Source organism: Rhododendron vialii, chromosome 4a, assembly GCF_030253575.1.
Source record: "Rhododendron vialii isolate Sample 1 chromosome 4a, ASM3025357v1".
Classification (NCBI taxonomy): Eukaryota; Viridiplantae; Streptophyta; class Magnoliopsida; order Ericales; family Ericaceae; genus Rhododendron; species Rhododendron vialii.
This window is the reverse complement of record NC_080560.1, coordinates 19,542,708-19,569,642: the sequence shown is the minus strand read 5'-3', so window position 1 is coordinate 19,569,642 and position 26,935 is coordinate 19,542,708. Positions and strand designations below refer to the sequence as shown.

General features: G+C 38.8%; 1 protein-coding gene across 1 annotated transcript; it reads right to left on the bottom strand.

Moving 5' to 3' along the window:
• Positions 1-42: 42 nt before the first annotated feature.
• LOC131321920 (regulatory-associated protein of TOR 1) lies at positions 43-22,268 on the bottom strand. Its single transcript, XM_058352947.1, has 23 exons — positions 21,486-22,268; positions 18,442-18,544; positions 12,283-12,365; positions 11,512-11,670; positions 11,314-11,430; positions 11,039-11,193; positions 10,067-10,221; positions 9,818-9,962; positions 9,658-9,736; positions 9,365-9,466; positions 8,605-8,688; positions 8,378-8,488; positions 7,824-8,177; positions 7,523-7,712; positions 5,866-6,474; positions 4,276-4,608; positions 3,958-4,081; positions 3,583-3,707; positions 2,914-3,059; positions 2,692-2,793; positions 1,840-1,925; positions 1,215-1,299; positions 43-751 (listed from the first exon to the last, which is right to left on the bottom strand). The coding sequence occupies exons 1-23, from the start codon at positions 21,801-21,803 to the stop codon at positions 413-415; spliced, it is 4,104 nt and encodes a 1,367-aa protein (XP_058208930.1). The 5' UTR covers positions 21,804-22,268; the 3' UTR covers positions 43-412.
• Between the last annotated feature and the right edge of the window lie 4,667 nt (positions 22,269-26,935).

Sequence of the window (26,935 nt, the reverse complement as noted above, 5' to 3'; positions counted from 1 at the left end):
AGGAATAAAAAATCAAAACTCTGCCTCTCAAGAAACTCGAGCAAAAAAAAAAAAGAAACTTGCATTAATAATAATGAGGAATATTCTGATTTTACAAATGGAACAAAGGGATTGGGAGGAAGGGGAAATATATAACACACCAGAAAAGGGGGGGAAGCACAAATTATAATAAAAAGGAGAAAAAAAAAAAACAGAGAATATTTACATCACTTTTTACCTACATATCAGATTATTTTGTCAAAGCCTCCGGAGATATGTTCCGGATTTCTTCCAGACCTGTATGACCAATCTATGAAGGCTAATGAATATATACCACACAATTTGCACCATGGGCCCCACTGCGAATTTGAACCAATACACCCGTTGCCTCATTTACTTGAAAGCTTCTTAGGGGAGAGAAAATGATGGCGATTTATCGTGGGGGAGATATTTCATCGGCGTAGATGGAGACACAGGCATCGGCTGCACCAGCTGCAAGCAGCAGTTGGTAGGGGTGAAAGGTGAGGCAACTTACAGAACCTATTTTCTGGGCCATGAAGGTGGGGTAGTATCGTATGCTCCCTAATTGTTCACCCTCCAAGTTGAAGACTTTGATCAGCTGTTTGGCAGAGCCACTGGCAATTATGGGGGCATGTCTATGAACAGCTAGAGACGTAAGCGAGCCCCTGTGAGCATCAATTGTCAAGTACGTGTCCTTCTGGCGTCTGATGTCAAGGAACTGAATATCGCCGGCTTGAGATGCACTGACAATCTGAGTACAACCAAGAAGAAAACTGCTGAAGTTGGGGAAAAAAAACTACAGTACGCACAGGCGTAGATTGTCCTTTTGTGGTCTTAATTGCGATATCTTTGTGGTTTAGTTATGTTAAGGTCTGGCCAAGAAAGTGGGGTCGTGCATTCTTTTTAGGTTGGTTATGAACTCTGGCTCGTTTGATTCGTATTGCTGTGGTGTGATTTTGGTAGTTGTTTCTGTGGGCTTTCTTGTTACAACTTGCTAGAAGGACATAGACATGTTACGAATTGCAAGTGACGAGAGCATGCGGTGTCACCAATTAGTTACAGAAAAGTGGTTTAGTTGGCTTCTCTGCTAAGTTTAATAAGACTTTCAAGGGCAAGACCATAACTACAACAGCAGCTTTTGAAAGGCATCAGACAACTAAAAGCACAACTTTGTATTGAAAAGTTGTAAGAAAATAAAGAGGTGTCGTTTGTACCTTTGCCGGATCAAGTCCAGGTTGAAAGCCTATCCCCACAACTCTTTCTACTCTCTGAGCATGTGGTCGCGTCAGACATACGAGTCTGGATAACAAAATTAAAACATAAATCAAAATTGGATAAAAAGATGATACAGTATGATGGTGGTCGACAAGAATGGATGTTAAAGAAATACATCACATGCATTTTTTAAATATGAAATAGAGAGGAGATCATTGCAGTTTTAAGGGTGCATTTCAAACTTGGAAGCAAGAAGGGAAAGGAAAAGGGAATAATTATTTCCCTTCCTTTGTTTAAAGATAAAGGGAATAACATGTTCAATAAAATAACAGAAACTGATTCCCCTCCTCTTCGCCTTGTTCTTTACTCCTTTGTTACTCCCATTCCATGTTACTTTTCTTCAACCTTTCACTTCTAAAACCAACCATGAGAAATTATTTAAATTCTCACTTTCCTTTTCTTCGCAAAACAAAACAGAGGAAATATTTCCTTTAGAACTTTTAGCACACTTTCCTTTCCGTTTCCCTTTCCCTTATACAAGTTCCAAACACAAGCTTATAAGAATGAAACCACTGCCAAATGGAGAAACAATATTGCCAGAGAGCGTCCAAGAAAATTGCTCACAGCTCAGGGGTTCGAATGTCAAACAGTCTGACTGAACCATCCACAAACCCAGCTGCAAATTGACCCGCATGAACTTGAGAAGCAGACTACAAAAGCATCAACACACTTGTTAGACAAACAAAAAATTCAGAGTAAAACTAACAGACAACTCTGGCACAATCAATATATTAAATAGTAACAGCAGAACTTGAAAACACAAAGTATTAGTTAATGTCTATAATGTGCACTAGAATTCACAAAAACGTTCAACAGAATGAAATATAATTTCCATCCATGCTCAAAAGCACCCCAAAAAAAAAGACAACTCTGGCACAATCAAGATAATAAATAGTAACAGCAGAACTTGAAAACATGAAGTATTAGTTAACGTCTACAATGTGCACTAGAATTCACAAAAACGTTCGGCAGAAGGGATATACTTCCCATCTATGCTCAAAAGCACCCCAAAAAACGACCATGCTTAATTGTCATTTAATATTATCCTTCAAGTTTACACTAAATTCCATAGGTCCATAACAAGTTAGTAGTGATTAACAACTAATAACACCCCATGTGTTTTACTTAACATTAACACACCAGCCAGGTCAAAATTTCCTTACACTGACCAAATTAATAACTGCAGTCTATAGTGAAATTTGTTTGCAAACTCCTCAATAGTAATAGGTGTCTGCTTGCTTAGGGTCTTATTGAGAGCTAACTTAGCACCCATATCAAATTGCAAAAACAAAGAAAAGGATAGATTTAAGGAACAAGTGAATAAAAAAAAAAAAAGTCAAGCAAACACAAGAGTAACATCAATAACCAAAAAGACTGAATAGCGTGAAACAGGTACAGGTTTGAGGCAAAACCCACCAAAGCTGAGATGCTGCAATCTGATGAGGAAGGAACAGAATTAACAAGCTGCTCTTTATCCAAGTCCCAAACCCTAATAGTTGACATTTCACCAGAGGCATACTAGGAGTAACAGAATTAAACACATGCATCAGCATAAGAATAAATAAAATAAAATAAAACTAATAAAGCAAGTAAAAACATTTAGATCCCACAGTTGAAGTGTCACATTCTAGAGCATACCAGATACCCAGACTGCTGCTGCCAGTCCACAATCGCATTCACACTGCGCACACCAGGTCTGTGACCTTGAATTGAAGAGAATGCAGTTAAAAGCTTTTGTTTACCCTTTACATTGTAATCTTTCCAAATTCGGATATTCCCATCACCTGCATCACACGTAGAGAGCAAAATGTTAGATTCATTTAAAAAAAAAAAGAAACAGAAGTTCAGGAAAGAATATTCATAAACACCTATGTAGCACGGACACGAATACGGATACGGACACAGACACGGCAATTCTAAAAAAATGGGGATACGGACACGGCGGGGGACACGCCACGTGTATAAATAAATAAAAAATAAATATATGTACATATATATAAAAAAAAATTGTGAACCATTGTATATGAATAATTTCACAAATTGTATAAAAAAATTTCAAAGGAAAAATTACAGTTTATAACCCAAATGTTTTGAATAATTTCATATTAACCCCCAAAAATTTTAAAAATATTACATTTTGACCCCTAGCCGTGTCCCCCATCAAAAAATAATAAAAATTATTGGACACGCCATGTCGTGTCCCCACCGTGTCCCCGTGTCCAATACGTGGACACAGCGCCCTTTTGGAGTGTCGGTGCTACATTAAACACCATCAAACTGAACAAATACAGCTGTATAGAAATTTACTTGAGGCAACAAGAAGCAAGCTGTCATCAAGCTCATTCAGAAGGCTGAGCTTTGATATTCCTTTGTCAGGACAATCATGATTGTCAAAACTGTTGAGAAGTGTGGCTTCCTCATAATTCCATATTCTGAAAAGACAGAAGCACGAAGCGGTTAATTCGAAACACAAGACAGGTAAAGTAATCAAATCCCATTGCATGTTCAGATTGATTCAAGTGGAAGAAGGTATGGAATTAGTATTAGTATATGCTATAACCATTTGAAAAGATACAAACATACTTCGCTGTGATCCTCAGGATACAGTATTACAGTTAGCCTGTGTTAAATAAATTAGGAAACAATGAAAAGAAACAAGTAATAATAATGAGACTCACATACTTGATTCGTTCGGTCTCATCGGCAGCAATAACAACTGGAGAGAAAGGTTGCAGCAACACTGTTTTGGTGCCCGAATCAAATTTTGTATCCCAACTAGCAATTTGGTTCTGTATTTTGTTAACAGCTGGCCCAAAAGTGAGGCAAAATCGTTACAAATTATAGGACCAAAACATTACCAAGACAATCAAAGCAGAACTCAATATCAATTATTTCACCGGACCAGATACCAGAATCAAAAGTAGATTCTGAAACAAAAAGATCATAAAACTAGTTAGGAGAAAGGACAAAAAAGGGAGGATGATCATTAAGAGGACGCACAAGAACGCTGACACTTTGTAATGAGGTCCAGGGCATATTTTTCTCTCTCCTCTCTTCTAGCCATTAATGCTTCACTATCATCTGCTGCTGTAAGAAGTGGTTTCGAGAAGTGACCACAACTCCAATTGTAGATGGTTGATTGTGGAAGAAAACTACGCTCTGAAACCCCAGAAGAAGCACCACCAGAACCTAAAAGTGGATCAGCTAATCCCGTGTCAGGAGTATTTATTAGGTGTGGCCGGAACTCTAGCGAACAAACTCTTCGTATTCCTGACAAGTAACTTGGTCGAGGAGGACTAACTGGAGGAGTTCTAAATGTAAGGGGCAAATGACCTGTTAAAAACATTCCAAAACACAATTTCCAAATTAGAAAATGATACAAGACTGAAATAGAAATAAAATTGCAACACGTCAGAGGGCAGACAGATGTCAGCCAAAAGTAGCATATCAAGATACCATGCAGTAAAGTTGACTATAGAATACCAATTTATATCTGAAGTTAATTTGTAAAGAACAATTACTACACGAAGGGCCAACCAATTTCAAGTGGATTTCCTACCTAACACGTAATTGGGTAAACCACTAGAAGGGTCAGCTAGCTAATTTAGCATCTGCACAGGTGAGCTTTTTGTTGCTTTAACTTAATTGACAGAGTTGTTCTCTTGGATGTAAAAAATGGTGGTCACTCTTACAAAGGTTGGACTGACTAGAAATGAAATGAAAACATTTAACAAGAACCAAAAATAAAAGGAAAATAAACAAAAATGCTAAAATAGGCCATAGGCAGCATGCAATGGATGCTTGAAGATATGCTAAAATAGGCCAATAGGAAGCATGCAACGGATGCTTGGATATGTATCACCAAAATACTTCAGATGTCAGTTTAATTGAATGTAAACAAACCAGATGGCTAGTTGAGGGCCCCCAGTGGAAGGCTCGCACGACGGGCTATTAGCTCAGTGGTAGAGCGCGCCCCTGATAATTGTGTTGTGGCTGGGCTGTGAGGGCTCTCAGCCACATCGATAGTTCAATGTGCTCATCAAACTAAGCGAATGATTATTGCCACATTAATTTCTGTAATGTGTGAGCTGGAATAGGAGGCCAATGCCTGGCAAAGGGGGCTGTAATAGACTGTCAAGAGGTTGGACCAAGATCCAACCAAAACAAAATAGTTATCGCCTCAACTTAGGCTAACTATCTGCACCGGACACCAATTTAAACTTCAGACCTACAGATTGATTCAATTCAAATTCAAATCCAATTAAGCTTCATGATGTTATCATCATTTATCACCTATTGCGTATAAGATAATCCAATTATACCTAGAGAAATAATGTGAAACTTTCATTTGTATTCACCTCAAATTCAGATCCAAGTTGGTTATGGAGTATTTTGCGGAAATGAGTTCAGGTCATATTAGTTAACATGCATATTGGATTTGAACTCCCATCCCCACATATTAAAACTCATTCTGATTTGGTAACTGCACAAAGCAATAGGTCAAGTTCTTGGCCTGGAGTCACTTGGCCAAATATGTTCAACATTGTTAATATGCAAGGATCACAATAATCAATAAAAAAACAAGATTACCTCCATTCATATCTAACCAAGAAGACGAACGGGCTAAGCCAGCAAGACTTGGAGCTGGAGTAGGGGGTTCACCCGGTCGAACACTTCCAATGGATTTCACAGATTTTGCCACCACCTGTTCAATCCCAATAATGGAAAGTACTCGCCGACCAAGGTTGGCAATACGTGGTGATGGATCCTTGGCTATTGTAAGCATAGCCAATACACATTGAGAATACAATGCATTGTCAAGAGGTCTAGGCCTTGTGTGGTGTACCGCACCATTGCTCATGCAGTCATTGAGTATGCCAGAATCGGAATGCTGGGATGAATCATCAGACAATGGAGACCCATGCATTAGTCCTGAAGTAGCAAGTGGGCTACTGGTGGAAACCCTCCCATCTCGGACCACGGATTGGTTTTCTCCACCAACTCTCAACAGAGGACCCATTTGGGTAGGACCCATGCTTCCGTGTGGCAAATACTGCGTTGGAGTAGAATAACCACTTCCTGTACCCTTGATGGCCAAAGAAGGTAAGGAGCTGAGAACAGAGTTAGACTGAGGTTTCCAATATGCCGCAGCAATTGACTTTAAGTGCTTGTTGTGGCCAAAAGCAAACCGTGCCAGAGCTGTTAAACACATCAAAAATTTATAGTCCATGTCCACTTGCATCAACATTCATTCGAAGTCCAAACAAGATTGGATAGGAAAAGCAGGATAATCTTTGAGGTGCTCACAGAAATGTCCATGGTATAATGCATTTGATTACCCAGTCCAAACATATTTAACATGCATGAAATGGTTCCAAAAAATGAAACAGATTGTATGCCTGAAGATTCAAGTGGATGGTCGGTTAACTTGTATTTCATGGCTAGTACATATTAGATACAATCCTAGTCAAAAGTACAAGATGACAAGAGACCTAATTTGCACATAGAAAATTACAACTGAACCAAGAATTATTCTACAAGCAACATTCATTTGGTATGACAACAATATATCTCAAAGTACATCACATTCAGCTTCAGGGAAAACGAAAGCAATCCCCTGCATCTACCCCATTAACAGCACCTGGAGGTATGTATCAAGTACAATTCAGAGTTCATACTTCAGCATTTGCAGCGGCAAGAAAATGACCAACAAAACTATTTATAGAACGTTCCGCTTAGGACTAAAAATACATGTAAGACATTTCCAGCAAAGCCATTAGTTCCCTCATATAAGAACCAAAAATAGAAATGTTTCCTTTAAAATACTGTACTGCCAGAATCCAGATGTTAAATTCCAAAGATCCCGCCCTTAAAATTACTTTAGTAGCAATTCAATTCCATTGAAGTGTTAGCAAACGGAAAAGGAAATAAAATGTCAAATTTACCAGTTCAAGCCTAAATTTACAAGTTCTAGCCTTAACTTCTCTCCTCTTTTTAAGTCCAAACAAAATAGTAGTTGTTTCAACAAAATAATTACCGTAGAAGCAATAAAGAATTCTCCTAAATCAAAAAGGCTGAGGGTCGACATACCTACAGCAACCTCTGCCCGTACAAGTGGGCTTCCATCGGAAACAACATTTAGAAGGCTTTTAACAATACTAACAAAATAGTAGTTGTTTCAACAAAATAATTACCGTAGAAGCAATAAAGAATTCTCCTAAATCAAAAAGGCTGAGGGTCGACATACCTACAGCAACCTCTGCCCGTACAAGTGGGCTTCCATCGGAAACAACATTTAGAAGGCTTTTAACAATACTGATCTCAGCTCTAACTTTTTCTTCATCATCACATTCTTCATCTCCCCCAACGGCATCTCTAGATGAGTCAAATCCAACATCAAGCAGAGTGCCCAGAGCAAAAACAGCCGATGCTCTCACCTGAAAATAAAGTTACTAATACCATTATGGTAGCATTAAAAATAAATGCACAGCTCAGTAATTATATTTCTCGAAAGATGCATACAAATACAAAAGAAACAAAGATGATACCTCAGGTTGGGGCTCAGAGAGTAGAGGTGCATAAATAGCTGGGGCATCTGCCTGCAAACCAATTGTTTGTGCCTCTGTAAAATCTTCCCATAACTTTCCAAGACAGAGGCACAGCCACTGAAGAAATAGGGGTTCAGTTTGCGAATCATTTGGAGTTGAACTCTGGAGGTGCTTCAAACATACATATACCAAACCAGCTTCAATACAGGCCTCCTGACCCCGCCGGTGTCCATCTACAATGACAGCCAAAACAAATGCAGCCATTGCGCGCTGTTCTGGATATGCTTCCACGCTGTCAAGGAACCTTATGAAGTAAGTGTGCCCCCCATCCTTTACCAGATCGACCTGACATGACTATTATCCAGCAAAACAAAACAAGAATGAGCACCAGTCCAAGGAGAAAGAAGGATATGCAAGGAGAATTGCCTAAAAACACAATTTAAAACACAAAACTAGAGAGTTGGCTGAAGATAAAGCAATATCATAATCTTCTGGTTACAGTGAAAATGTGATCCAAAGGTATCCCGCAAATCGTAAGTACTTCAAATATGAACCTTATCAAGTGCAAGGATCTTAGTCCATATAAACACAAGAATCTGCCGCAGCTCTGGTGTAGTAGTTTGCAACAGCTTTAGAACATATGGAAATATTCCAACAGACAAGGCCTACAAAAACAGAAATTTCATTTCATTACATATTTGATAAGATGCCATACTCTACTGATGCACATACACGCAAAACAAATAATAAGAATTCCAACAGCAAAGCCAACGAAAACTACCAGATCTACGGCCCAGGGACCCATATCGAGGAATCTTCCCAGAAGCACAAGTGCACGAAACCGATGACATTGACTAAGTAAAACCTAAGGAAAAAAAAAGATGTGTGAGCCGTCATATAAACAGTGGAAACATAAGCCACTATGCTTTGAAAATAATATAACCAAAAAAACACCGCAACACTAGTCCCAGAGTGCACATCCCAAGGAACAGAGAAAAAATTAGAAATGAGTAACAAGGATATTCTTTTTATTAACAATAAACACATCTTGAGCGACTGGATTTCAACTTTCCTATCACAAACGCACTATACTAAAGTTGAAAATATACTTGAAACTACCTGTAGAATTGGAGGTAGGACATTTAATCACCTATATCCTGAACTTAGGTACCCAAGGTGGATTTTTTCCAATCCATAAACCAGCATGAAGCCAACCACAGCATTACAACATTCATGACTACAGCTTAGGCTGCCAGTGATTGCATCTCATGTTGGGAACCAAAAGTCAGACTTGCAATTGTCATTTATTCGTACTGTTAAAATAAAGGGCACTTAAAACCTCAACATGTTCACAAAGCCCTGATAAAAGAAACTACTACACCCAACCTTACCAATCAAAAAACTAAAGAAACAGAACTTCACAGGAGATGTTGAAATCATGAAACCTACATCCCAAAAAATTTACTTGAAATCACCATAACAGGGAAAGAATGACCAGATTAAGGTTCAGCAGCCAACAAGGACCATGCAAAGAGCCACACCTGAAGAACGATAGGCAACTGCTCAGGCGGTTTCTTATGTTCAGATCCATGATCAAGCCACACCTCAAAAGCTGTTAATTGTTCTGTGAAAAAAGGACTTGGCTGAAAACAAAATGAACAGCCTATCATTCCATAATGACAAACACATAGAAAAGTCTAGAAAGCCAGAAGCGCAATATTCTAGAAGCACCAAATACTAATGAATAATTGTGCCAAATGCAAGATGAGAGCAATATTCTTGAGAGAGAGAGAGAGAGAGAGAGAGAGAGAGAGAGAGTTTTAAGGAAAGACACCTGGAAATCAGCGTTAGGATCCTCCAGCAAAGTCGGAAGCTGAGTAAGGCAGATTTCAGCAGCCATGTCCCAGGCATCCCTATAGTGTGGAAAGTGAAATGAATCAGAACACACTAAAAGACCACGAAGCAGAAAGACTTCACACATAAACAGTAGATACCACATATGATGCTGATGAGTAGGTGGCAACATAGGATATGAAATCGGGGAACAATTTGCCGAACGCATTATTCTCTCAGCAAGTAAAAAATTTCGGAACAAACTGGCAACTAGCAGATCTTGTCTAAATAATCTCTGAAAAAGATCTGCAGGAGGCAAAATTCAGCAATAATTACCACATCAGCAAAAAACTGTAATAAGCAAAACAGTACAATCACAGCTGCACCATACAATAAGCCTATTTCATTACCATGCGGGAGGACATTCCAAGCAATCGTGTCCGTGATTGCTGTAAATATCCAATTCAGTTCTCCCAGAAGTGTTTTACGGTCGTTTTGCCGGCCAGGAATTCTATCTATAAGCGAATAATCTAGAGAATCACGAAGTAATGAACGAGTGCAGAACCTGCAATAGACGCAACAAGTATCAAATGACTCACTAACCCATGCATAACCAACAGCAGACAATATAAAGTACATGGTAGGAAAGTAGGAAAGTGGGCAAGCATCAAATAGGTATTGCCACCAATGTTTTAAAAACTGGACCGGACCAACCAGTCCGACCAGTTGGACCGTCAACCGGACCATGGTCCGGTCTGGACGAACCACAAAACTGGTATAATTTAAAAACAGGCCTATTTTAGGAAAACCGTTAAAATCAACCGGTTAAACCGAAAACCGGTCACGGTTTGGTTGACCCAAACCGATCTGCGAAAATTTTGAAACTCAGGGCAGGCCACTTGTTAGATAGCTGTAATGGACAGCAAAGTTTGCAGCGTTGGCCACAAAAGGTTGTAAGGCTTTGTTTAGTAGTATATTTATGGATACTAGGGAAGCCTCAAGTTGGTTTTCCCACCAATGTGGGACTGACTAAAACTACACAATACATCTTTCTTGAACAATATAGTTCAATTCCTCCACTTTAACTTCACAAAACGATGGGATAAATTCTATTTTCAAATTTTATTCTTTATATATATCCGGTTATAATTAATTTATAAATTAATATATATTTTTATATAATTATGACATCACGGTTCGACTGCGATTGAACCGGTGACCCATCGACCCATCCACCCGGTCCCTTTTCCGGTTCACTCACCGGTCCGGTTTTCAAAACAATGATTGCCACAAAGCTAGAAAAACTTACAAGGAGTACTTTCAAGCACTTATAGAGCAAAAAGAGAAGAGAACAAAAATTGGTGATGAAAGAAGTGCGTCACCATCTCAATGCCATCTTGATGGGTGTTGTGAGACATGATGTGAACACATCAGCAGGAAATTCAGCACTCTGAGGAAGAGTCTCATGTGCTTCACAGGAGGCAAGCAGGATGCAATCCCTCGTGGAAGATCCAGAAGACGTACTCCAACCCTGAAGCTAAAAGAATATAAAAAAATTGCTCCTCAAGTCAGAGAATTGAAGAAAAACATGATCAATTCCTATATATTGGCAGAATGAAATACCCACTATGAATATAAATTAAAAAGCATTAAGTACCTCTATGAAGGTATTGACGATTATCCCAGCAGCAGAGCAATCAAAGACATAGATTGACGGGGTCTTTAACCAGGAATCTAGGTCACTGATCGGCAACGGGATATACTGTGTATAACTCTGCACCAACAAGACATTGTCACACAATGGAATTCGTAACATACGATTAACACTAAAAGGCATGGCATTATGAAAGCTAACCTTATTAAACAGCCAAATTTCACCATTAGAAGTTGGCTTCGGCACACCATGTCCATTATAGTGGAACAGAACTCTCTCAGATTTGGCATATTTGCGACATGTCGTACAAAGTTTCCTCACGTCTTCCACAGTGGGATCCAATTGGTACTTGTAGCGAGCCTGCCAAAAGTTAGACGAATTAGGCTGACATTGAGACGGGAAGGGATCCAAACTTCCACGATCCTCTCTTAGGGTATGGTTCTCATGCAGTTACTGAAAAATCAAATGGTGTTGTTACTTCATGTACTTGTTCCAAATTTGTTGAATGAAATTCAGACAAACGAGATAAAAGTAATTCTGATGAATGAAACATGATTACGGTCTAATCGATAAGGAAAGAAAATTAGGGAGGAGTCTCTTTTAAGCAATCTGTTTTTCACAGTTTTTTTTCTTTTTTTTTGGTGCATGTGCAAAAGAGAGGTGCTTCAATCAGCCACGGTACTCAGTACCATGTTGCATATCTAGTTTCTCTTAAATTTGGAACAAAGCCAATTTTAGAGGTTTTGGTCAAAATCATATATTTGAGCATATGTTGGCCATTTGAGAAAATCAGAGAAACAAACCTTTTCCCAAACTGCAGATTTTGAAAATGACCATTAAATCCTTCATTTCTCATATCACAAGTACTACTAATTTCATATATCACAATTCACAAGCACTACAAAACAATCATACAAGGACACTCAAACAAAAAATTCAACACTAGAAGCACTAATAGAATAATATGCTAACCCGTGGTTGCCACCTCTCGTACTGAAGACTCAATGTTTTCCCAATTGTTTCAAGTGCTTTTCGAGGGGCCATGGAGAATGGATCTGCAAAAAGAGAGCAATACACAAATGAAAATTTATTTTTGTCATAAACACTAAAGAGAGATAAATTGACAAAATTATAATTAAGAGGTACAAGTAAAAAGTGAAAAAGTGGTCCTCCAAAGACAGTACAATATGAAACCACCAAAAGACTCTAAAAACCACATGATGCCCTCGATCTGTTGACATCTGGATTCTGGAATCATCAAATCAATTTAAAAGTGGCAGAAACCAATGCCCAAAAAGACGTCAAATGACACTCTCCTACATAGACTCAGTATAGGCAAACTTACTTCGAAGATCCTAGCATTAAGCTCCAACCAAATACCAGCAGAGAGTTGTACACCATAACACAACACATTCATCTGTCACCAAAAACCCCTAAAGTCGATCAAAACAAATTGGGAACAAGTAGCAATGACCCACCCAACAAATATTCGCTAACCGAACCAACGATCCTGGGGATGGAGCCAAAGGGCAATTGAAAAATAAGCGATCCAAAGATTCCTCATTCCCCCTACAAATGGTAAACCATTGATGGAAAATAAAGCATTATCCTTTTCAATGTTTTACAAATTGCTATGCGCTATTCAGGCGGAAGAGAGATGCCAAGTGCCAAGGCCGAATAGTCCGGAACTAATCAGCTCCTAGAGATTATTTGGTTTTTCTTTTTTCTTTATTTTTTTTAAATCTCTCTTCACATCACACAAAGCTATGTAGCACCCACACCTCTAGAGGTCGAGGTATCGTTGTGTCTGACACGGGGACAAGATACGTGTCCGACACGCCACGTGGTGTGTCCAATTATTTAAGTTAATTTTTTTAGGGGACACTTCTGGGACACGTATGGGGACACAGCGGGGGTGTAAGTGTATACTATGTATAATTTTTTATTTTTTTGAGGGTAACTATGTTATTACTGAAATGTCTTGGGTTAAAGTGTAAGTTAACCTATAAAAACAAGTCCAAAAGAAAAGAGACCCTAACATCAGATTCCTCTCATCCATTTCGTTTTGTTTAAATTTTGCAATTTAAACTTGGGAAATATATATATATACACACATGGCATGTCCCCCGCCGTGTCCTTATCCCCATTTTTTAAAAAATTCCCATGTCCATTTTTGTATCTGTGTATGTGCTACATAGCCGCAAAGTTAAGAGTAAGAAATGAAATAAGACTAGGAAGAAAAAAATCAAGACTAAAAAAACAACAAAAATATTATAATTTTAGGTTTTGAATCAGTGAATCCTTCATATATTCCATGTTAGATTAGTCCCACATTGCTTGAGTATGGAATGGGAGATCACTTAATCACATGAGGGACCTCTCCACTCATTGCCAATTGGTCTTAAGATGGATATTAAGTTTTCACATGGTACGGCCCATTCCATCCCAAATTAAAAATTGATAAAGCCCACACTCCATGATAACAGACCAAAAAAAGGCTGCCCGAAGATCCACCCAAAAGTGGCTACACATGACAGACCTAAATGCAGTTGCATGTGAGAGGGGTTGTTAGACAATAGTCCTACATGGCTTGGGTATGGAATGGGAGATCACTTTAATTATATGAGGGGCCTCTCCACTCATTGCCAATTGGTTTTGAGACGGATATAAAGTTTCCACAACAGATTCATAAGATTTGGGCAAGCCAGATAAAACCGAACTTACATTCAGATAATGCACGTGATCATGGTATTATTCACCAATTGTCTTGCGCTCGGACTCCACAACAAAATGGGATTGCCAAACGCAAGATTCGGCATTCATCAAAGGTTATGGGTGCCATGTTATTTCAAATGCAAGTTCCTAAGTCATACTAGAGTGATGTTGTCCTTACAGCATGTTACTTGATCAATCGTATGCTATCTACCGTCCTTGGTGGTCAGATACCCCATACGGTCTTGTTCCCTGATCATCCTCTCCATTCCTTACCCCCTCAGGTGTTCAGATGCACATGTTACATTCATGCTCTAGATTCTGGCCAAGACAAACTTGATCTCTCATCCATCCATGTGTCTTCTTTGGCTACTTGCGCACTCAAAAAGGGTATAAATGTTACTCACAATCTCTGCGTCGTCATTTTATTAGTGCTGGTGCCACTTTTAATGAGTCATTGTCGTTATTTTTGGAGGACGAAGATGATTGGTTTTATGATCCCCTGATTTTTGCTACTGTTGCTTCTCTTAGTTTTCCGTACGAATCTTATCTAGTTTTCTCATATTTTTCTGTTCGGATTGGTCTTATCTAAAAATACTAGCAGTCTACTATGTCAGGGCCCAATTTATCAAATCCCAATTTATCAAATCCTGGACTTCCCGACTGGGAGTCTCGTGGCTGACAACACATTGCGGATCAAGTGTAGAAGACTGGGCAGGTTATAGCAGAAAACCGCGCCGCATAGGGTCCAGTGAGTGGGTGACCGATTGTATAGACCAAATCACCAACCCTACACTCAAAAGCCAGTTCTTGAAAATACATCAAACCTAATCCAAAAACACTCCAGGAGTTACAAGAACTAGATCCATAGCAACCAGTTTTACCAAGGGACACTAAGCAAACATCCACAAGACAGTATTTACCATCACGAGTAAGTTGGCACATCACATGAGTGTCAAGTCACCATCAAGCCATCGTGCGAGATAACAAATCCAGCACGACGGAAAAATTCGACATTCAGTAAACCGTTTTGGACAGTCACACTTCTGAATACAGTCCAAAACGGTTTAACGAATGTCGAATTTTTTCGTGGTGTCCGGATTTGTTTTCTCACACGATGATGGCTTGACACTCACATGATGTGCCAACCTATTGGGGATGGTAAATACAGTCTTGTGGATGTTTATTCAGAGTCCCTAGGTAAAGTTGAGTATGTTGATGTTAGGTTGACCCCAATAGTTAATACTGCTACGGATCTAGTTCTTGCAAGACTCCCGAAGAATGTTGTTGGATCAGGTTTCACATATTATATTTCTGAAACTGTCTTTCGAGTGTGGGGTGGGTGATTCCGTCTATACAATCGGTCACCCACTCACCGGACCCTATGTAGCTCTATTGTCTGCTATAGCCATCGAAACAGAAAGTTTTTTTGTCTATCATGCGCCAATTGACAATCCAGAACATGTAGGTCCTGGCTATACATAATGAGACTGGTTTGGTTACCAGTGGAGAGTTTTCCGGTACCCGTAATCCACCGGTGCAAGTTACGTTTGTAGGAGTGCACCAGTCTTCTACATTTGACTAGCGATGTGAGTTTGACTCTCAGCCGGGAAGTCCAAGATTTAAAAAATTAGGCCCTGACAAAGAAGACTGCCAGTATTTTTATGCACAATGATGGATTGGAGTTACTTTGAGGAATTGTATGGCACCAAGCTTGCAACAGTGGCCCTTCGCTGGGAGTCTGGGACAAGTCGCCAGTTCACCAAATTAAAGCTTCGACACTTGTGAAATCTACCACTTCAAGATTACACTGTCGGAATATGTATTAAATCTTGTTTTGTAGGTGAAATTACTGGATGGCAATAGTGTAGAAAAGTTGAGATGATGTTGATAAAATTGATTTTCTCAAGGAATTGAAGTTACTTTGAGGAACTGTATGATGGTATGAGAGCTAGGGTTTCGGAGAACTTGTTCCCCTAATTTGTGTCATAAGTGCACCATTGTTTGTTGTGTGATCCATGTGTTATGGATCGTTTGTTTACCTCTCCACGTGTTATATTAGAAACATTTTGTTTATGTTAAAATAACATTTAACCCCAATACTTTTTAATATTGCACATTTTACCCTATTTTCAAAAACTACAAAACATACCCTTTGAATAGCCGCTGCCTAGCCAAAACCCCGCCTAGCCGATTAATTCCCGACTAATGTATAAACGGGCTAATCAATGCCTAGACACTAAAATCTAGGGGCCGCCAAGGCCGATTTTATAACACTGCTCCTTTTTTGAGAGGCATCTTTAGTCATGAGTCATGACACTAACACGAGCCAACCAAGTATAGAATAAACAACACTATTACCATGGTATAAGAGACAAATGTTTTCCAAGCCTGTATTTGAAGAAAAAGAGGCAAATTACTATCACGGCGTCATCTATTCGATCAAATAACAACTTACACCATTATGATGCAACCATGCAAGGAGAAATTTTCAAGAATGGCCAACAAAAATAACCACTCATTTGCTTCACGGTCACTTCGATTTGTAAAAATCACTGCAATTCCATTAAAATTAGATTCACTTGAGAGAGACGTTGAAAGAAGCCATGGAAGGAAGCCATCATCTATTCATCATGAGATCAAATGAATAGATACAAACGGGAAAAAAAACACCCCAAAAGAAGAGTCACTCAAAGAGAAATCCTCTCAAAACCAAACATTCTCTCCATTGTTCCCCCTCAAGGACAGAAAAACATGAAAAGAAAGGAAAGATGTGAGACATAGATATCAATAGAGATTGCCATTTACCTATGTTAACCACAGGGGATCCCATTCATTGGTTCAGTTCCATACCTACTCCTACTAACACTAAAAAAGATTGCCATAACAAGTTACTCTCCATAGCAAGTACCCCCTAACCACAGGCCTGAAGGGCAATATTTCCTGTGGAAAGAACCCCACTTCCATGGGGAGAGAAATCACCTTAACTCACTGAATAATCTTTTTTCCATTCATCCCAATGTTACACTGAAAATACCACATTATTTTCTCCATTGTATGCACCACCCTCACTACAAACTTAACCAAGGACAAATAACTAATGGGAATACTACACATCACAGGCTGAGATATGGCGACGACAATGTAATTTCACCCGAAGCCCCCTCACTCTCCACCCCTCTTCTCTCTGCCTCCTCACCACCATCCTCCACTCCTTTGCCTCCCTCCTCTCTCCTCCTCCACCACCACCACTCTCTATTCACTAGGCCATCTCCATATTGATTCAACACCGTAAAGAACCCATCAACTTTCTGCTACAACACCATCATTCAGGCACACACCCTCCCATCATTCACCTCAATGCCCTCCTTTCCTTTTTTGTATGATGAACTTGTTTGTTCATTTTCCTTTTTAGGAAGTTCCTGTGTATAACTAAAAGCCGTCTAGTGAATACGAGAAGGCATACCAAACGTATCAAGTACAATCAATCTGTTTACAAGTGAAATATAGACACAAAAGAATTAGAGGGGCCAATAAAAAAAAAGGAGCAAACTTCTCTTTTAAGTTTTAACCCCTTGTGGTTTGGGCCATGTGCTGAGTATACCCCTCGCGTTTATATATCACCACTTAATTCCCCGTGCTTTGCAGACATTTAGCATTGGGAAGCGGAACTTGTAAATGACCTCAACACCCTCATCTTCTTTCTCTCACACATGTACATACACACACATATTAAATGGCTGACAAAAGAAACCCAAGCCCTATAGTACCTAGAGAAATCATGTAACATTCAAACATGCATGCACGAGCCTATACACCAGCAAAAAGGTCTTTCTATGATAACAATAAGCTAACAGTTAATTGGTAAAGAAATGTCGTCCCACTAAATTTGCATAAGGAGACCAAGAGCCCAACGTAAATAGTCGATATTCTGTCAAAGAGAGTGCATGCATCAGCATTTTGCAGTTTGAGATGAGTGAACATTGCACAATATGAACTATGCAATTCCCAGGTAAGGCAAGAAATACGAAAGAACGCAATAGTTTAGTTTGGGATATTGCATAGAACTAGCAAGTGCGATTATAACTCAGATGGAACCTCAAATACCCAAGTCAAGCCACCAAAATAGTGTTCCTCTACAATTTCATCAGGGCACTACAGCAAGTGAAACAATTACGTTTTGAAGTTACAAGTCCAAAAGTGCTTGAAACAGGACTGGTGCAGCAAGCTGGAATCGATGTGGGGAAACAGCACATCATGACCATGGGCAGCTAAACTTTTATTATGATGTCATGGTTTCACTCTGTATCTACCATTCGCAAGTTGTATTCAAAAGAAAGAAGGAATATACATAAGAGCAACAAAGCTAAAACTGCAAAGTCCAGTAGCAGCACATTTAAAGTATTCCAAAAACTGTACCTATCCAGCACTCCATTTTGGCACAAGGAGATATCTTAATTACATCCGGTGGGCTAACGCTAATGTTTAAACAGAGAACAAGTGCAACACATCCCGTCTTCATCTGCCATGAAAGTTTAAGGGTTGCCATCAACAGATGTATTAAGTATAAACACTATCAAATCTGCAGTTGGCTAGTAAGATGACCAAACAGAAATAAAGTACAACGTAAACTAACAAAAAAAGATGAACCCAAAAAATGTACGTAAAAGAATAATAGATATACAGTGCAGGCATATCCCCTATTCATGCAAAAATACCTTAGAAACAGAGAAATCAACTTCACAATTTGATGCAAGACAAGTAGTGAAGGAGAAGAGAGAAGAAGAAAAACAGAGCAGAAGATGGAACAGGGAAGGATTACCAATCAGTATTGCAAATCATTCAGTAGCTCACCTTTACATGTGGCAACCACCAAGGAAACACGAATCAATCAACATAATTAGTAAAAGTCCCTAAGTTTTCCAGTACCCTTGCTTTCATCTTCAACTTGCTTACCCGGGAAGAAAATCATTCCAAAATAAATTGTCCTAGCATATAATTTCTGTGCTAATGGCACACTTTACTAACATATGGATTGGTTCTTGGTAGGCACAGTGGATAGGCAGTTCAAGACTATGGTTCCCTTTCAAGTGAGAGCGGATACGACATATGGAATGAACTATCACCAAAGTTAGGAAAATAAAATTTGGGCAATGAAACTTGATTACAATGAGATGCCCAGATGTGTCCATTTCCATTCCAATAGGATAGCATAGGAACAAAATCTCCTTTTACTGTTGTTGCAGGGGATATATCTAAAATTTATAAGTAGTGTCATATATATAGATCATAAAAGTATCTTAAAAGTAAAAGGGGATGCAACCTCTACCACAAACCCCTGAAAAAAATCAACTAAGGAAATAAAAAATGGAAAGCATGCATATTAAGCCAAAAATACAAGAAAAAAAGCATCATCTTGTCAAACAATGTGCAGGACACCCCTCACCTTCATAGGTCATCCTATTTCATTCCTTCAACAATCACCAAAACAAGTATAACAAACAGTGTTCTAAAAATCGGCCTAGATGACCAATTAATCAGCACCTAGGCGCTAGGCAGTACCCTGCCTCTGCGCCAAAGGGCCTAGGCATTTGTCTAGGCTCCAAGCCGATTAATCACCCGCTTGGCGGGCTAGGCGGCTAGGCAGATTAGGCAAGCTAGGAGGACGATTAGGCAGGTGTGCGATGTGATTTTCAAAATTTAAGGATTTAGTGTCGTGGTAATATAATATAAGGGGCTTTGGTGTAGTTTTACTATGGGGACATACATACATTTCCAGTCTACCCAGTTCTCTTACACGAACGAAAATTTCAAAGACCCTAACTATCAAAACTTCACATTACATCTTTGTAATTGACTAGTTATTTGGTACTACTTAGTTTCATATGGGTTGAACGTTGAACTTCGCATTATTACTTAGTTTCCATTTTATTTAATGTTTTGTTCCACTTATGTTGTATTTGCTCTCAAACTTTGCCTAATGTCTAGGAGCCGATTAATCGGCCTAGGTGCTAGGCGGTGCCTGGTCGCCCAACTAGCACCTAGCGACTTTTAGAACCTCGATAACAAGGCCGCCTACAAAGCTGGAATATCACTACCCCTTAGAAAACCTTGTCCATTCTACAAGATGCAAACAATTCACAATTGACCTCGACATCATCCACTATGATCCAAAAGAAAGAACACCATACCCCAAACCTCTCAAGCAACTAGGAAGTATAAGAAGTTCCTATTCCTCGTATCACCAACCGTCAAGTTGTGTCAAGGCCACAAAGGATATGATAAGAACCTCTCTGAGCCAAGCTATCATCCCACTCACCAGGAAAGGGGTCTCATGAAACTTTCAACAAATGCCTCCACCAAAACAATCTCCAAACCCAAGAAAGGAATCAGGAGAACAATTTTCCAAACTACATTTACGGGCACGCCATCAACAATCAACAAACGTATCACCTTCCAAATACCAATTGAAACCCATGTCATTGCATTTCACCAAAGTTCATTCTTTTTCTTTTCTTTTTTTGATCGACACTAGAGTTCATTCTTTTGGAGCAAACAAATTAGGAAATCCAAGCAAACATATCATAAGCTTTTTCCATTATCCAGCTTCCAAAGAGTCCCTGACACAGTACTTGTAGCCCAGAAACCGACACCCCGACACACGAATTTTAAAAAAATGGAGGCCATGAGACGTTAGGGGACACGTTTTAAAGACCACATATGTATACTATCACATGAAGAAAAAGTAAAACAATTAAGGTTCTAATGTAAATATGCAACACACATATACGTTACATTATAACCATCATCATATCATTCATAAAAGTATTTCGACTAAAAGCATTTGATCATTTGTGTGCCTTTTTAACCAATAAACTATCACCCGTCACCCAAAAAATACGACTTCCCTTAGTTTTAATTAGATCCTACTATTTTTTTTTATCAACCCCGACTTGTTTTCCAAGTGTCCGAGAGTGTCCAGAGCATTTTAAAGTGCCCCCGGAGTGTCCAAATGGAAAACTTTGATAAAAAAAAACTAGGACACTTGGAAATGAATGTCGGACACGTGTTAGGAGAGTGTCCGGAGAGTGTCCAAACTCCAAATGGAAAACATTGATAAAAAAAAAAAAACTAAGGACACTTGGAAATGAGTGTCGGACACGTGTTAGGAGAGTGTCCGGAGAGTGTCGGTGTCCGACAAGTGTCCCACACCGGTACGTGACCTCTGAAGAAGTGTCCGTGCTACATAGGCTGGCACCAAGCCCGGGGAGAGAACGGGGGCTGTGGCAGGCTGTCTCACACCTATATAAACACGGATGTTTCGCTTGTTATCTTTAACAGAAGTTTCACCTATGCAACTAGCCACAATAATAACATAGGGAGCCTCAACAAAGACTCTGAATTGAAGCAGCTAACAACCATAAACACGGAGGATATAAAATGGTGGGGCAAAAAGAGCTTACTCGGTCCTTCGGTCGCCATTTCGAGACCAACCCACTGTCGGCCGGACCGGATGGAACACGAACCTCGAATGCCTCGTGTCTTAGGTCGCACAAAACAATAGTCTGCGGAAAATACGCCATGCTCGTGGCAGTGGCAGTAACACCGTTGCCATAACTACTGCTCGCGGTCTCGGAATCCCTGTCCCTATCCCTATCCGTTGTCTGGCGCCCAACCAAATCCACGTCATCGGCGATCGAGCAATCGTCGAAATGATTCGAGACCGCGGCCACTACCGGGGATTGCGAGAATCGAGATGCCATGAAATCTCCCAATGCCATCCAAAGCCCGCCCGAGAGTATCAGCCCTGCCCTAATCGAACCTTATCTCGACACCACACGCAGCAGGAGCTCATACCAGGTGTTGAGGAAATGAAACCCTAACGGCCGAAATCCGGAGCTCGTATGGATCACCGATGGGGGGAGAGAGAGAGTTAAAGAGGGAGAAAGTCTAATCGACGAAAGGGCTGAAACGACGGCGCATGGAGATATCTTTATCCAGCTCCGAAGACGTGAAAAGGGCGTGGATGAGTGGAGGGTTTTGAAAACCCTAGGGCGAGGATGAGGATGAGGAAGAAGAAAGAAGAAGACGGTGGAGGCGCACAATAGAATAGAGCAGTGCGGCTGAGGCCGAAGAAAGGGTTACGTTTAGTGGAATTTTTTAGTGAGAGAGAGGGGAGAGAGGGAGAGAGAGGAGGGAGGAGGAGAATTGTTTTTCTGTACTGGAGTAATAATTTCCAAGTGTGTAGTTGGGGAAATGGTATAGGAAGTGTATTTAGAGCGTATTATGTGAATATCCATGTGCGTGTACTGTTGATGATGCTATTCTATTGTCACGTTTTTAAAATATACAGTAGATTTCAAAGATACGGGTCATTGATAAATCCGGAACCCGAGGGGCATTCGTTTGACCAATGGATGAAGCTCCTCATCTACTCCACTGTCCTCCGGTGTGAGTAATTTTGAATCGTTAATAGACTTTTTTTATGATTTATATACCACACATTATAAAGAGTAATCAGAATCATTCATCCAGTAGTCTTTGTTAGGAAATGAAATATGTTTGTATTTAATTTCATTCGATTCGAGATAAACAGCTAATCTATAAATCACTTCATATTCATAAGAGACAAAATAGACACTTTAAGTTGAAAATTTACATTTGCAGTTCATTTTATCTTCTACAAATATAAGCTGGCCCAAACTAGAGGATTGTGTAGCGGACATAGGCTTGGTCCGGTACCTCTTTTTTTTTTAACCTGACTAGTAACTCCAATTTTAAAGTTTGTTTGTTAAGCTTAAAATAACTGTTTGTACAAAAGCTATTCAGCTTCGACAGTCAATATCAATTTCTATTCAAAACTATGACACGACCCTAAGCAACAATATTGTGAAGACGATTTGTATTTGGTTGTAGACATATATATTTGGTCAATTTTTTTGCTGATTTCTCGCGAGTACTTTCAAAATCACGTTCTGATCACATTGAGCGGCTCGGATCATCGAAATTCAATCGGAAAACGAGAGAAATGAGGAGGTCCGCACTTAAGGAGCCTATTTAAGGTCCTCACAGGAAGCTCACTGTATATATATATATATATATATATATATATATAAAGAGAGAGAGAAATAAAAAAAGCAAGAGATCTCAATCTCCCTAAAATGGAACGTTTCTATATTTGTCTCTTTATTCAATGCAGTGGATTTTGGAATAAGATAAAATTTGATGCAGGAAAAAAGGAGATAAGTGTTGGACGGAAGGGGAGGAATGAATCAAAGCGAACGTCGGAATATCATTGCCGATACAACGAAAGTTGAGTTACATGCACAATTATCTGTCAGTTTAAATATTTCATTACAAAAAATCAGAGTTTTCACGGCGTTAAAAGTAGTTAAAAAAAATCCGGCAAAAGTATTCCTGGCATTTTTGCAAACGCGGCTGACACCATTGTCGGGATTTGGAAATGGTTGCCGTTGTTTATTAGTATTGGCAGAAAAATTGGCGGGATTCATTAAACGCTGAGAAAAATGCCAGGTAATAATGTAGATATTTGAAAGGTTAATCGCACCCTACCCTGATCGCAACTTATTTTTATTCATCAAATTTTTTGTTTTCAGAAACGTAAACGGTAAAATAAATGGAAACCATTGTTTGAGTTGGGCCTAGGTGACCCTACAACCCTACTCCCTCGAAAGTTGTGAACTGGATGTCATGGGCATTTTAAGAACGAAAAGTAGGCAACCACTTCGGTGTCTCCCCTTGTTTTGGAGACACCGTAATTTTGACATAATAAAATCATTATTAGTATAATCTAAACCCCTTATATGCATAACGAAACCATAATAAGGCATAACCAAACCATTAAAGAGCATAATCAAACCGACGGACGAGATTGTGCCACACCACAAGTTTGACCAAAAGTGACCGGTCAAAAACTTGGATATAACAAAAACCATTAAATGGCATAACAAAAAACCCAAAAAGGCATAACACCAAAATTTGAAGGCGTAACATGAGTATAATATTTCCCAAACTGGTATAACATAAACCGGAAAATGGAGTAACAAAACCATTAAATAGAATAGCTGTTGAGTTATGACAACATTGGCATACCAAAAACCATTGAAAAGCATAACCAATAACCAAGGATGGCATAACTAGAACCGTAAAAGGAATAAGGCATAACAATACCAAAAATGAGCATAACAATAACCATTAAAAGACATGACCGTAACCACTAAAAGCATAACAGTACGGACCTGTCTCCACTGTCACTTTCTGTCTCCCGGGCCCAACTGTATTTTTTTCCTAATTAATTTATTCATTTGAAAATGTCTAACCTAACCGTGGTTTAGGGGGAGAAATGGGGAAAAAATTTAAAATGTAAATGTGTTTTGCGATTATGTCAACTAGTAAAATGTAACGGACCTCAGTAAATCATTTTATTTTAATAATCAAGGCCGTTGATTTAGTTGTTATTGGTTATTTAGTTGTTTTTGGAAATTTTGGGCTCCATCCGGTTTATTCTTGTTTATGAAGCTCTTCGATTTGTACAAAAATTCAACATAAAAATGATAACTTATGTCCGATAAAACTTGTAACGATAAGCAATTTACTTTATTTTTGGCAAGAATGATGTAATCTCTCTTACACACGAGATAGACGGTTCTGATTTTGAAGAAATAGATAAAACGGTCATCAAATTGTGAACTATAGGACTTTAATACCTACGTAAGCATATAATGTGTTCCGATCACGTGGTTACATCCGATTATCATAGAAGTTGGTGACAAACATAGAATCGATAAGATGTGCAATGTTAACGGTTTAGATCGGTCATCAGGAAAAAATATTGAACTTCCTTTAAAATTTATACATTGAACTTTATTGTTTCTTACTAAGATCTTGTGCTTTAATATAATGTACAATACTCATACGATCACAACACAATCACGACGATCGATACTGTCCATTTTGTTTTGCTTGGTGTTTTAATTGTTCTCGTAAATTTTTAGGCCTACCGGGTTTAGAATGCCCTTTTATTGGGATGTAGATTCATTATTAGAATGACATTTTACATCTGATTAAGTATGTATTGATAAGAGATTTAATTCATTTTTGGCAGAAGTATTCAAATCTTTGTTACGTAAAACATAGACGGTCCCGATTTGAAAAAAATAGCTGAGGTAGCCAAAGATTGGTGCAGTATGGGAATTTAACGCTTCTGGAAGCACCAAATGTGTTTTGATTTTGTGGTTGGCGACATCTGATTATCACCAAATTTGGTGACAATGATTAAAATCAACAATATGTTGAATCTCATCGGTTTAGATCGAGCATTTGAGCCAATGCGAAGATCAGGGCAAAAAACGCTGCCGTTTTGTGTGCACAGAGAATGCACCCACGGGAACTTATATTATTATCAAAAGTTATGTATAATAAAAGCTTCTCATAAAAGAATAGATGATTGACTTGTTGCAAGTGGTTATGAAAGTTGCTCAAATGCCAAGTGGACCAGGCTTGATTCGTGGCCCTTCCGTGCCTCCTTTTATTTTTTAATCTCTTTTGATCTACCACGCGAAATAAGGCTTCCCCTTAGCTACTATGTTCTTGTGCCTTAAATTAAATTCAAAATTTTGTTCTTATTTGAATTTTTTTCGCATTTGTAAGTTTCGTGCCAAACTTTTTTTGCATTTATTTGAAAATGTTTAACCGTGGTTAAGTGGAAAAATTTGGGAAATTTTTTTAATATGTAAACGTGTTTTACGAAGCTCTTTGATTGGTACAAAAATTCAACATAAGAATGATAACTTATGTCCGATAAAGTTTGTACCGATAAAGTTTGTAACGATAAGCAATTTACTTCATTTTTTGCAGAAATTATCTAATCTCTCTTGCGCAAAATATAGACGGTTCTGATTTTGGAAAAATAGATAAAGCGGTCACCGTGTTGTGAATAATAGGACTTTAATAACTACCAGGTTTGCCACCCCCCCTTTTTCCTTTTGATCTACCACACAAAATACTTGGGTAAAAGTAAAAAAAAAATTACTTGTCCGATTTCTCTTGTTGAAATGAATCAATACCTTACAATAGTTTGATTCAAAACAAAAAAATGTGAAAAAAATTCAAACAGGACAAAATTCTGAAATTTAATTTAAGTTTAAGTTAAGGTCACAAGAATTTAGTAGCTAATGTGAAGCCTTAGGGCTGTGAATTCTTTTTTTCGGGCATGTAAATTTTGACCAACAAGAGGTGAATTCTGTTTTTAGGACGTGTAAATTCTGTCAAATAGAGAGGGTAAATTATGTTTTTAGGGCATGTGAATTTTATCCAACATGGGTGAATTCTATTTTTAGGGCAAGTGAATTCTTTCCAACAGAGGGAGTGAATTTTGTTTTTAGGGCATGTGAATTCATTTGAGTGAATTTACACTCAAATGAAAATACACACCACTAAATCCAAAAATCTTTCCAACAAAGGTAGTTTTTGCAAAAATTTCGGTAAAATCTCCCTGTTTTTGGTCTTAGCCCAACATCTCGCTTCTCTGTCAATACAACAATAACAACAGGAACAACATCAGGTTAAGCACAAACCCATGTTGGATATCTCTCATTCTAAATCACCTTTCACAAGCCACATTCATATCCAAAATCCGTTTCCAAGTTATCCATTCACAACAAAAACCATTAAACCAAATGCTCTCACAAAAACTCTCAACTTGTATAGGTGACCAAATGCTATCACAAAAATCATAAAACCAAATGAATTACGTACTAGACTTGACATTAAGGTAAGCAACTATCCTGCTTCTCCATCTTTTCGGAGCAACAACCACCGTGGCTAATTTTTGAAGATGAAACAGTAACCATTTCCTTGTGCTTTGCATTATTCTTTCTTCGGAAAACAAAAC

What these genes read in the sequence shown, in the direction of transcription:
- LOC131321920 (XM_058352947.1), bottom strand. Translation starts at nt 21,803, where the DNA reads ATGGCATTGGGAGATTTCATGGCATCTCGATTCTCGCAATCCCCGGTA. An exon ending in AAATTTGGCTGTTTAATAAG is followed by an intron (nt 11,431 to 11,511) that starts GTTAGCTTTCAT and finishes TTGTTGGTGCAG; the next exon opens with AGTTATACACAGTATATCCC. An exon ending in CTTGCTTCTTGTTGCCTCAA is followed by an intron (nt 3,060 to 3,582) that starts GTAAATTTCTAT and finishes CGTGTGATGCAG; the next exon opens with GTGATGGGAATATCCGAATT.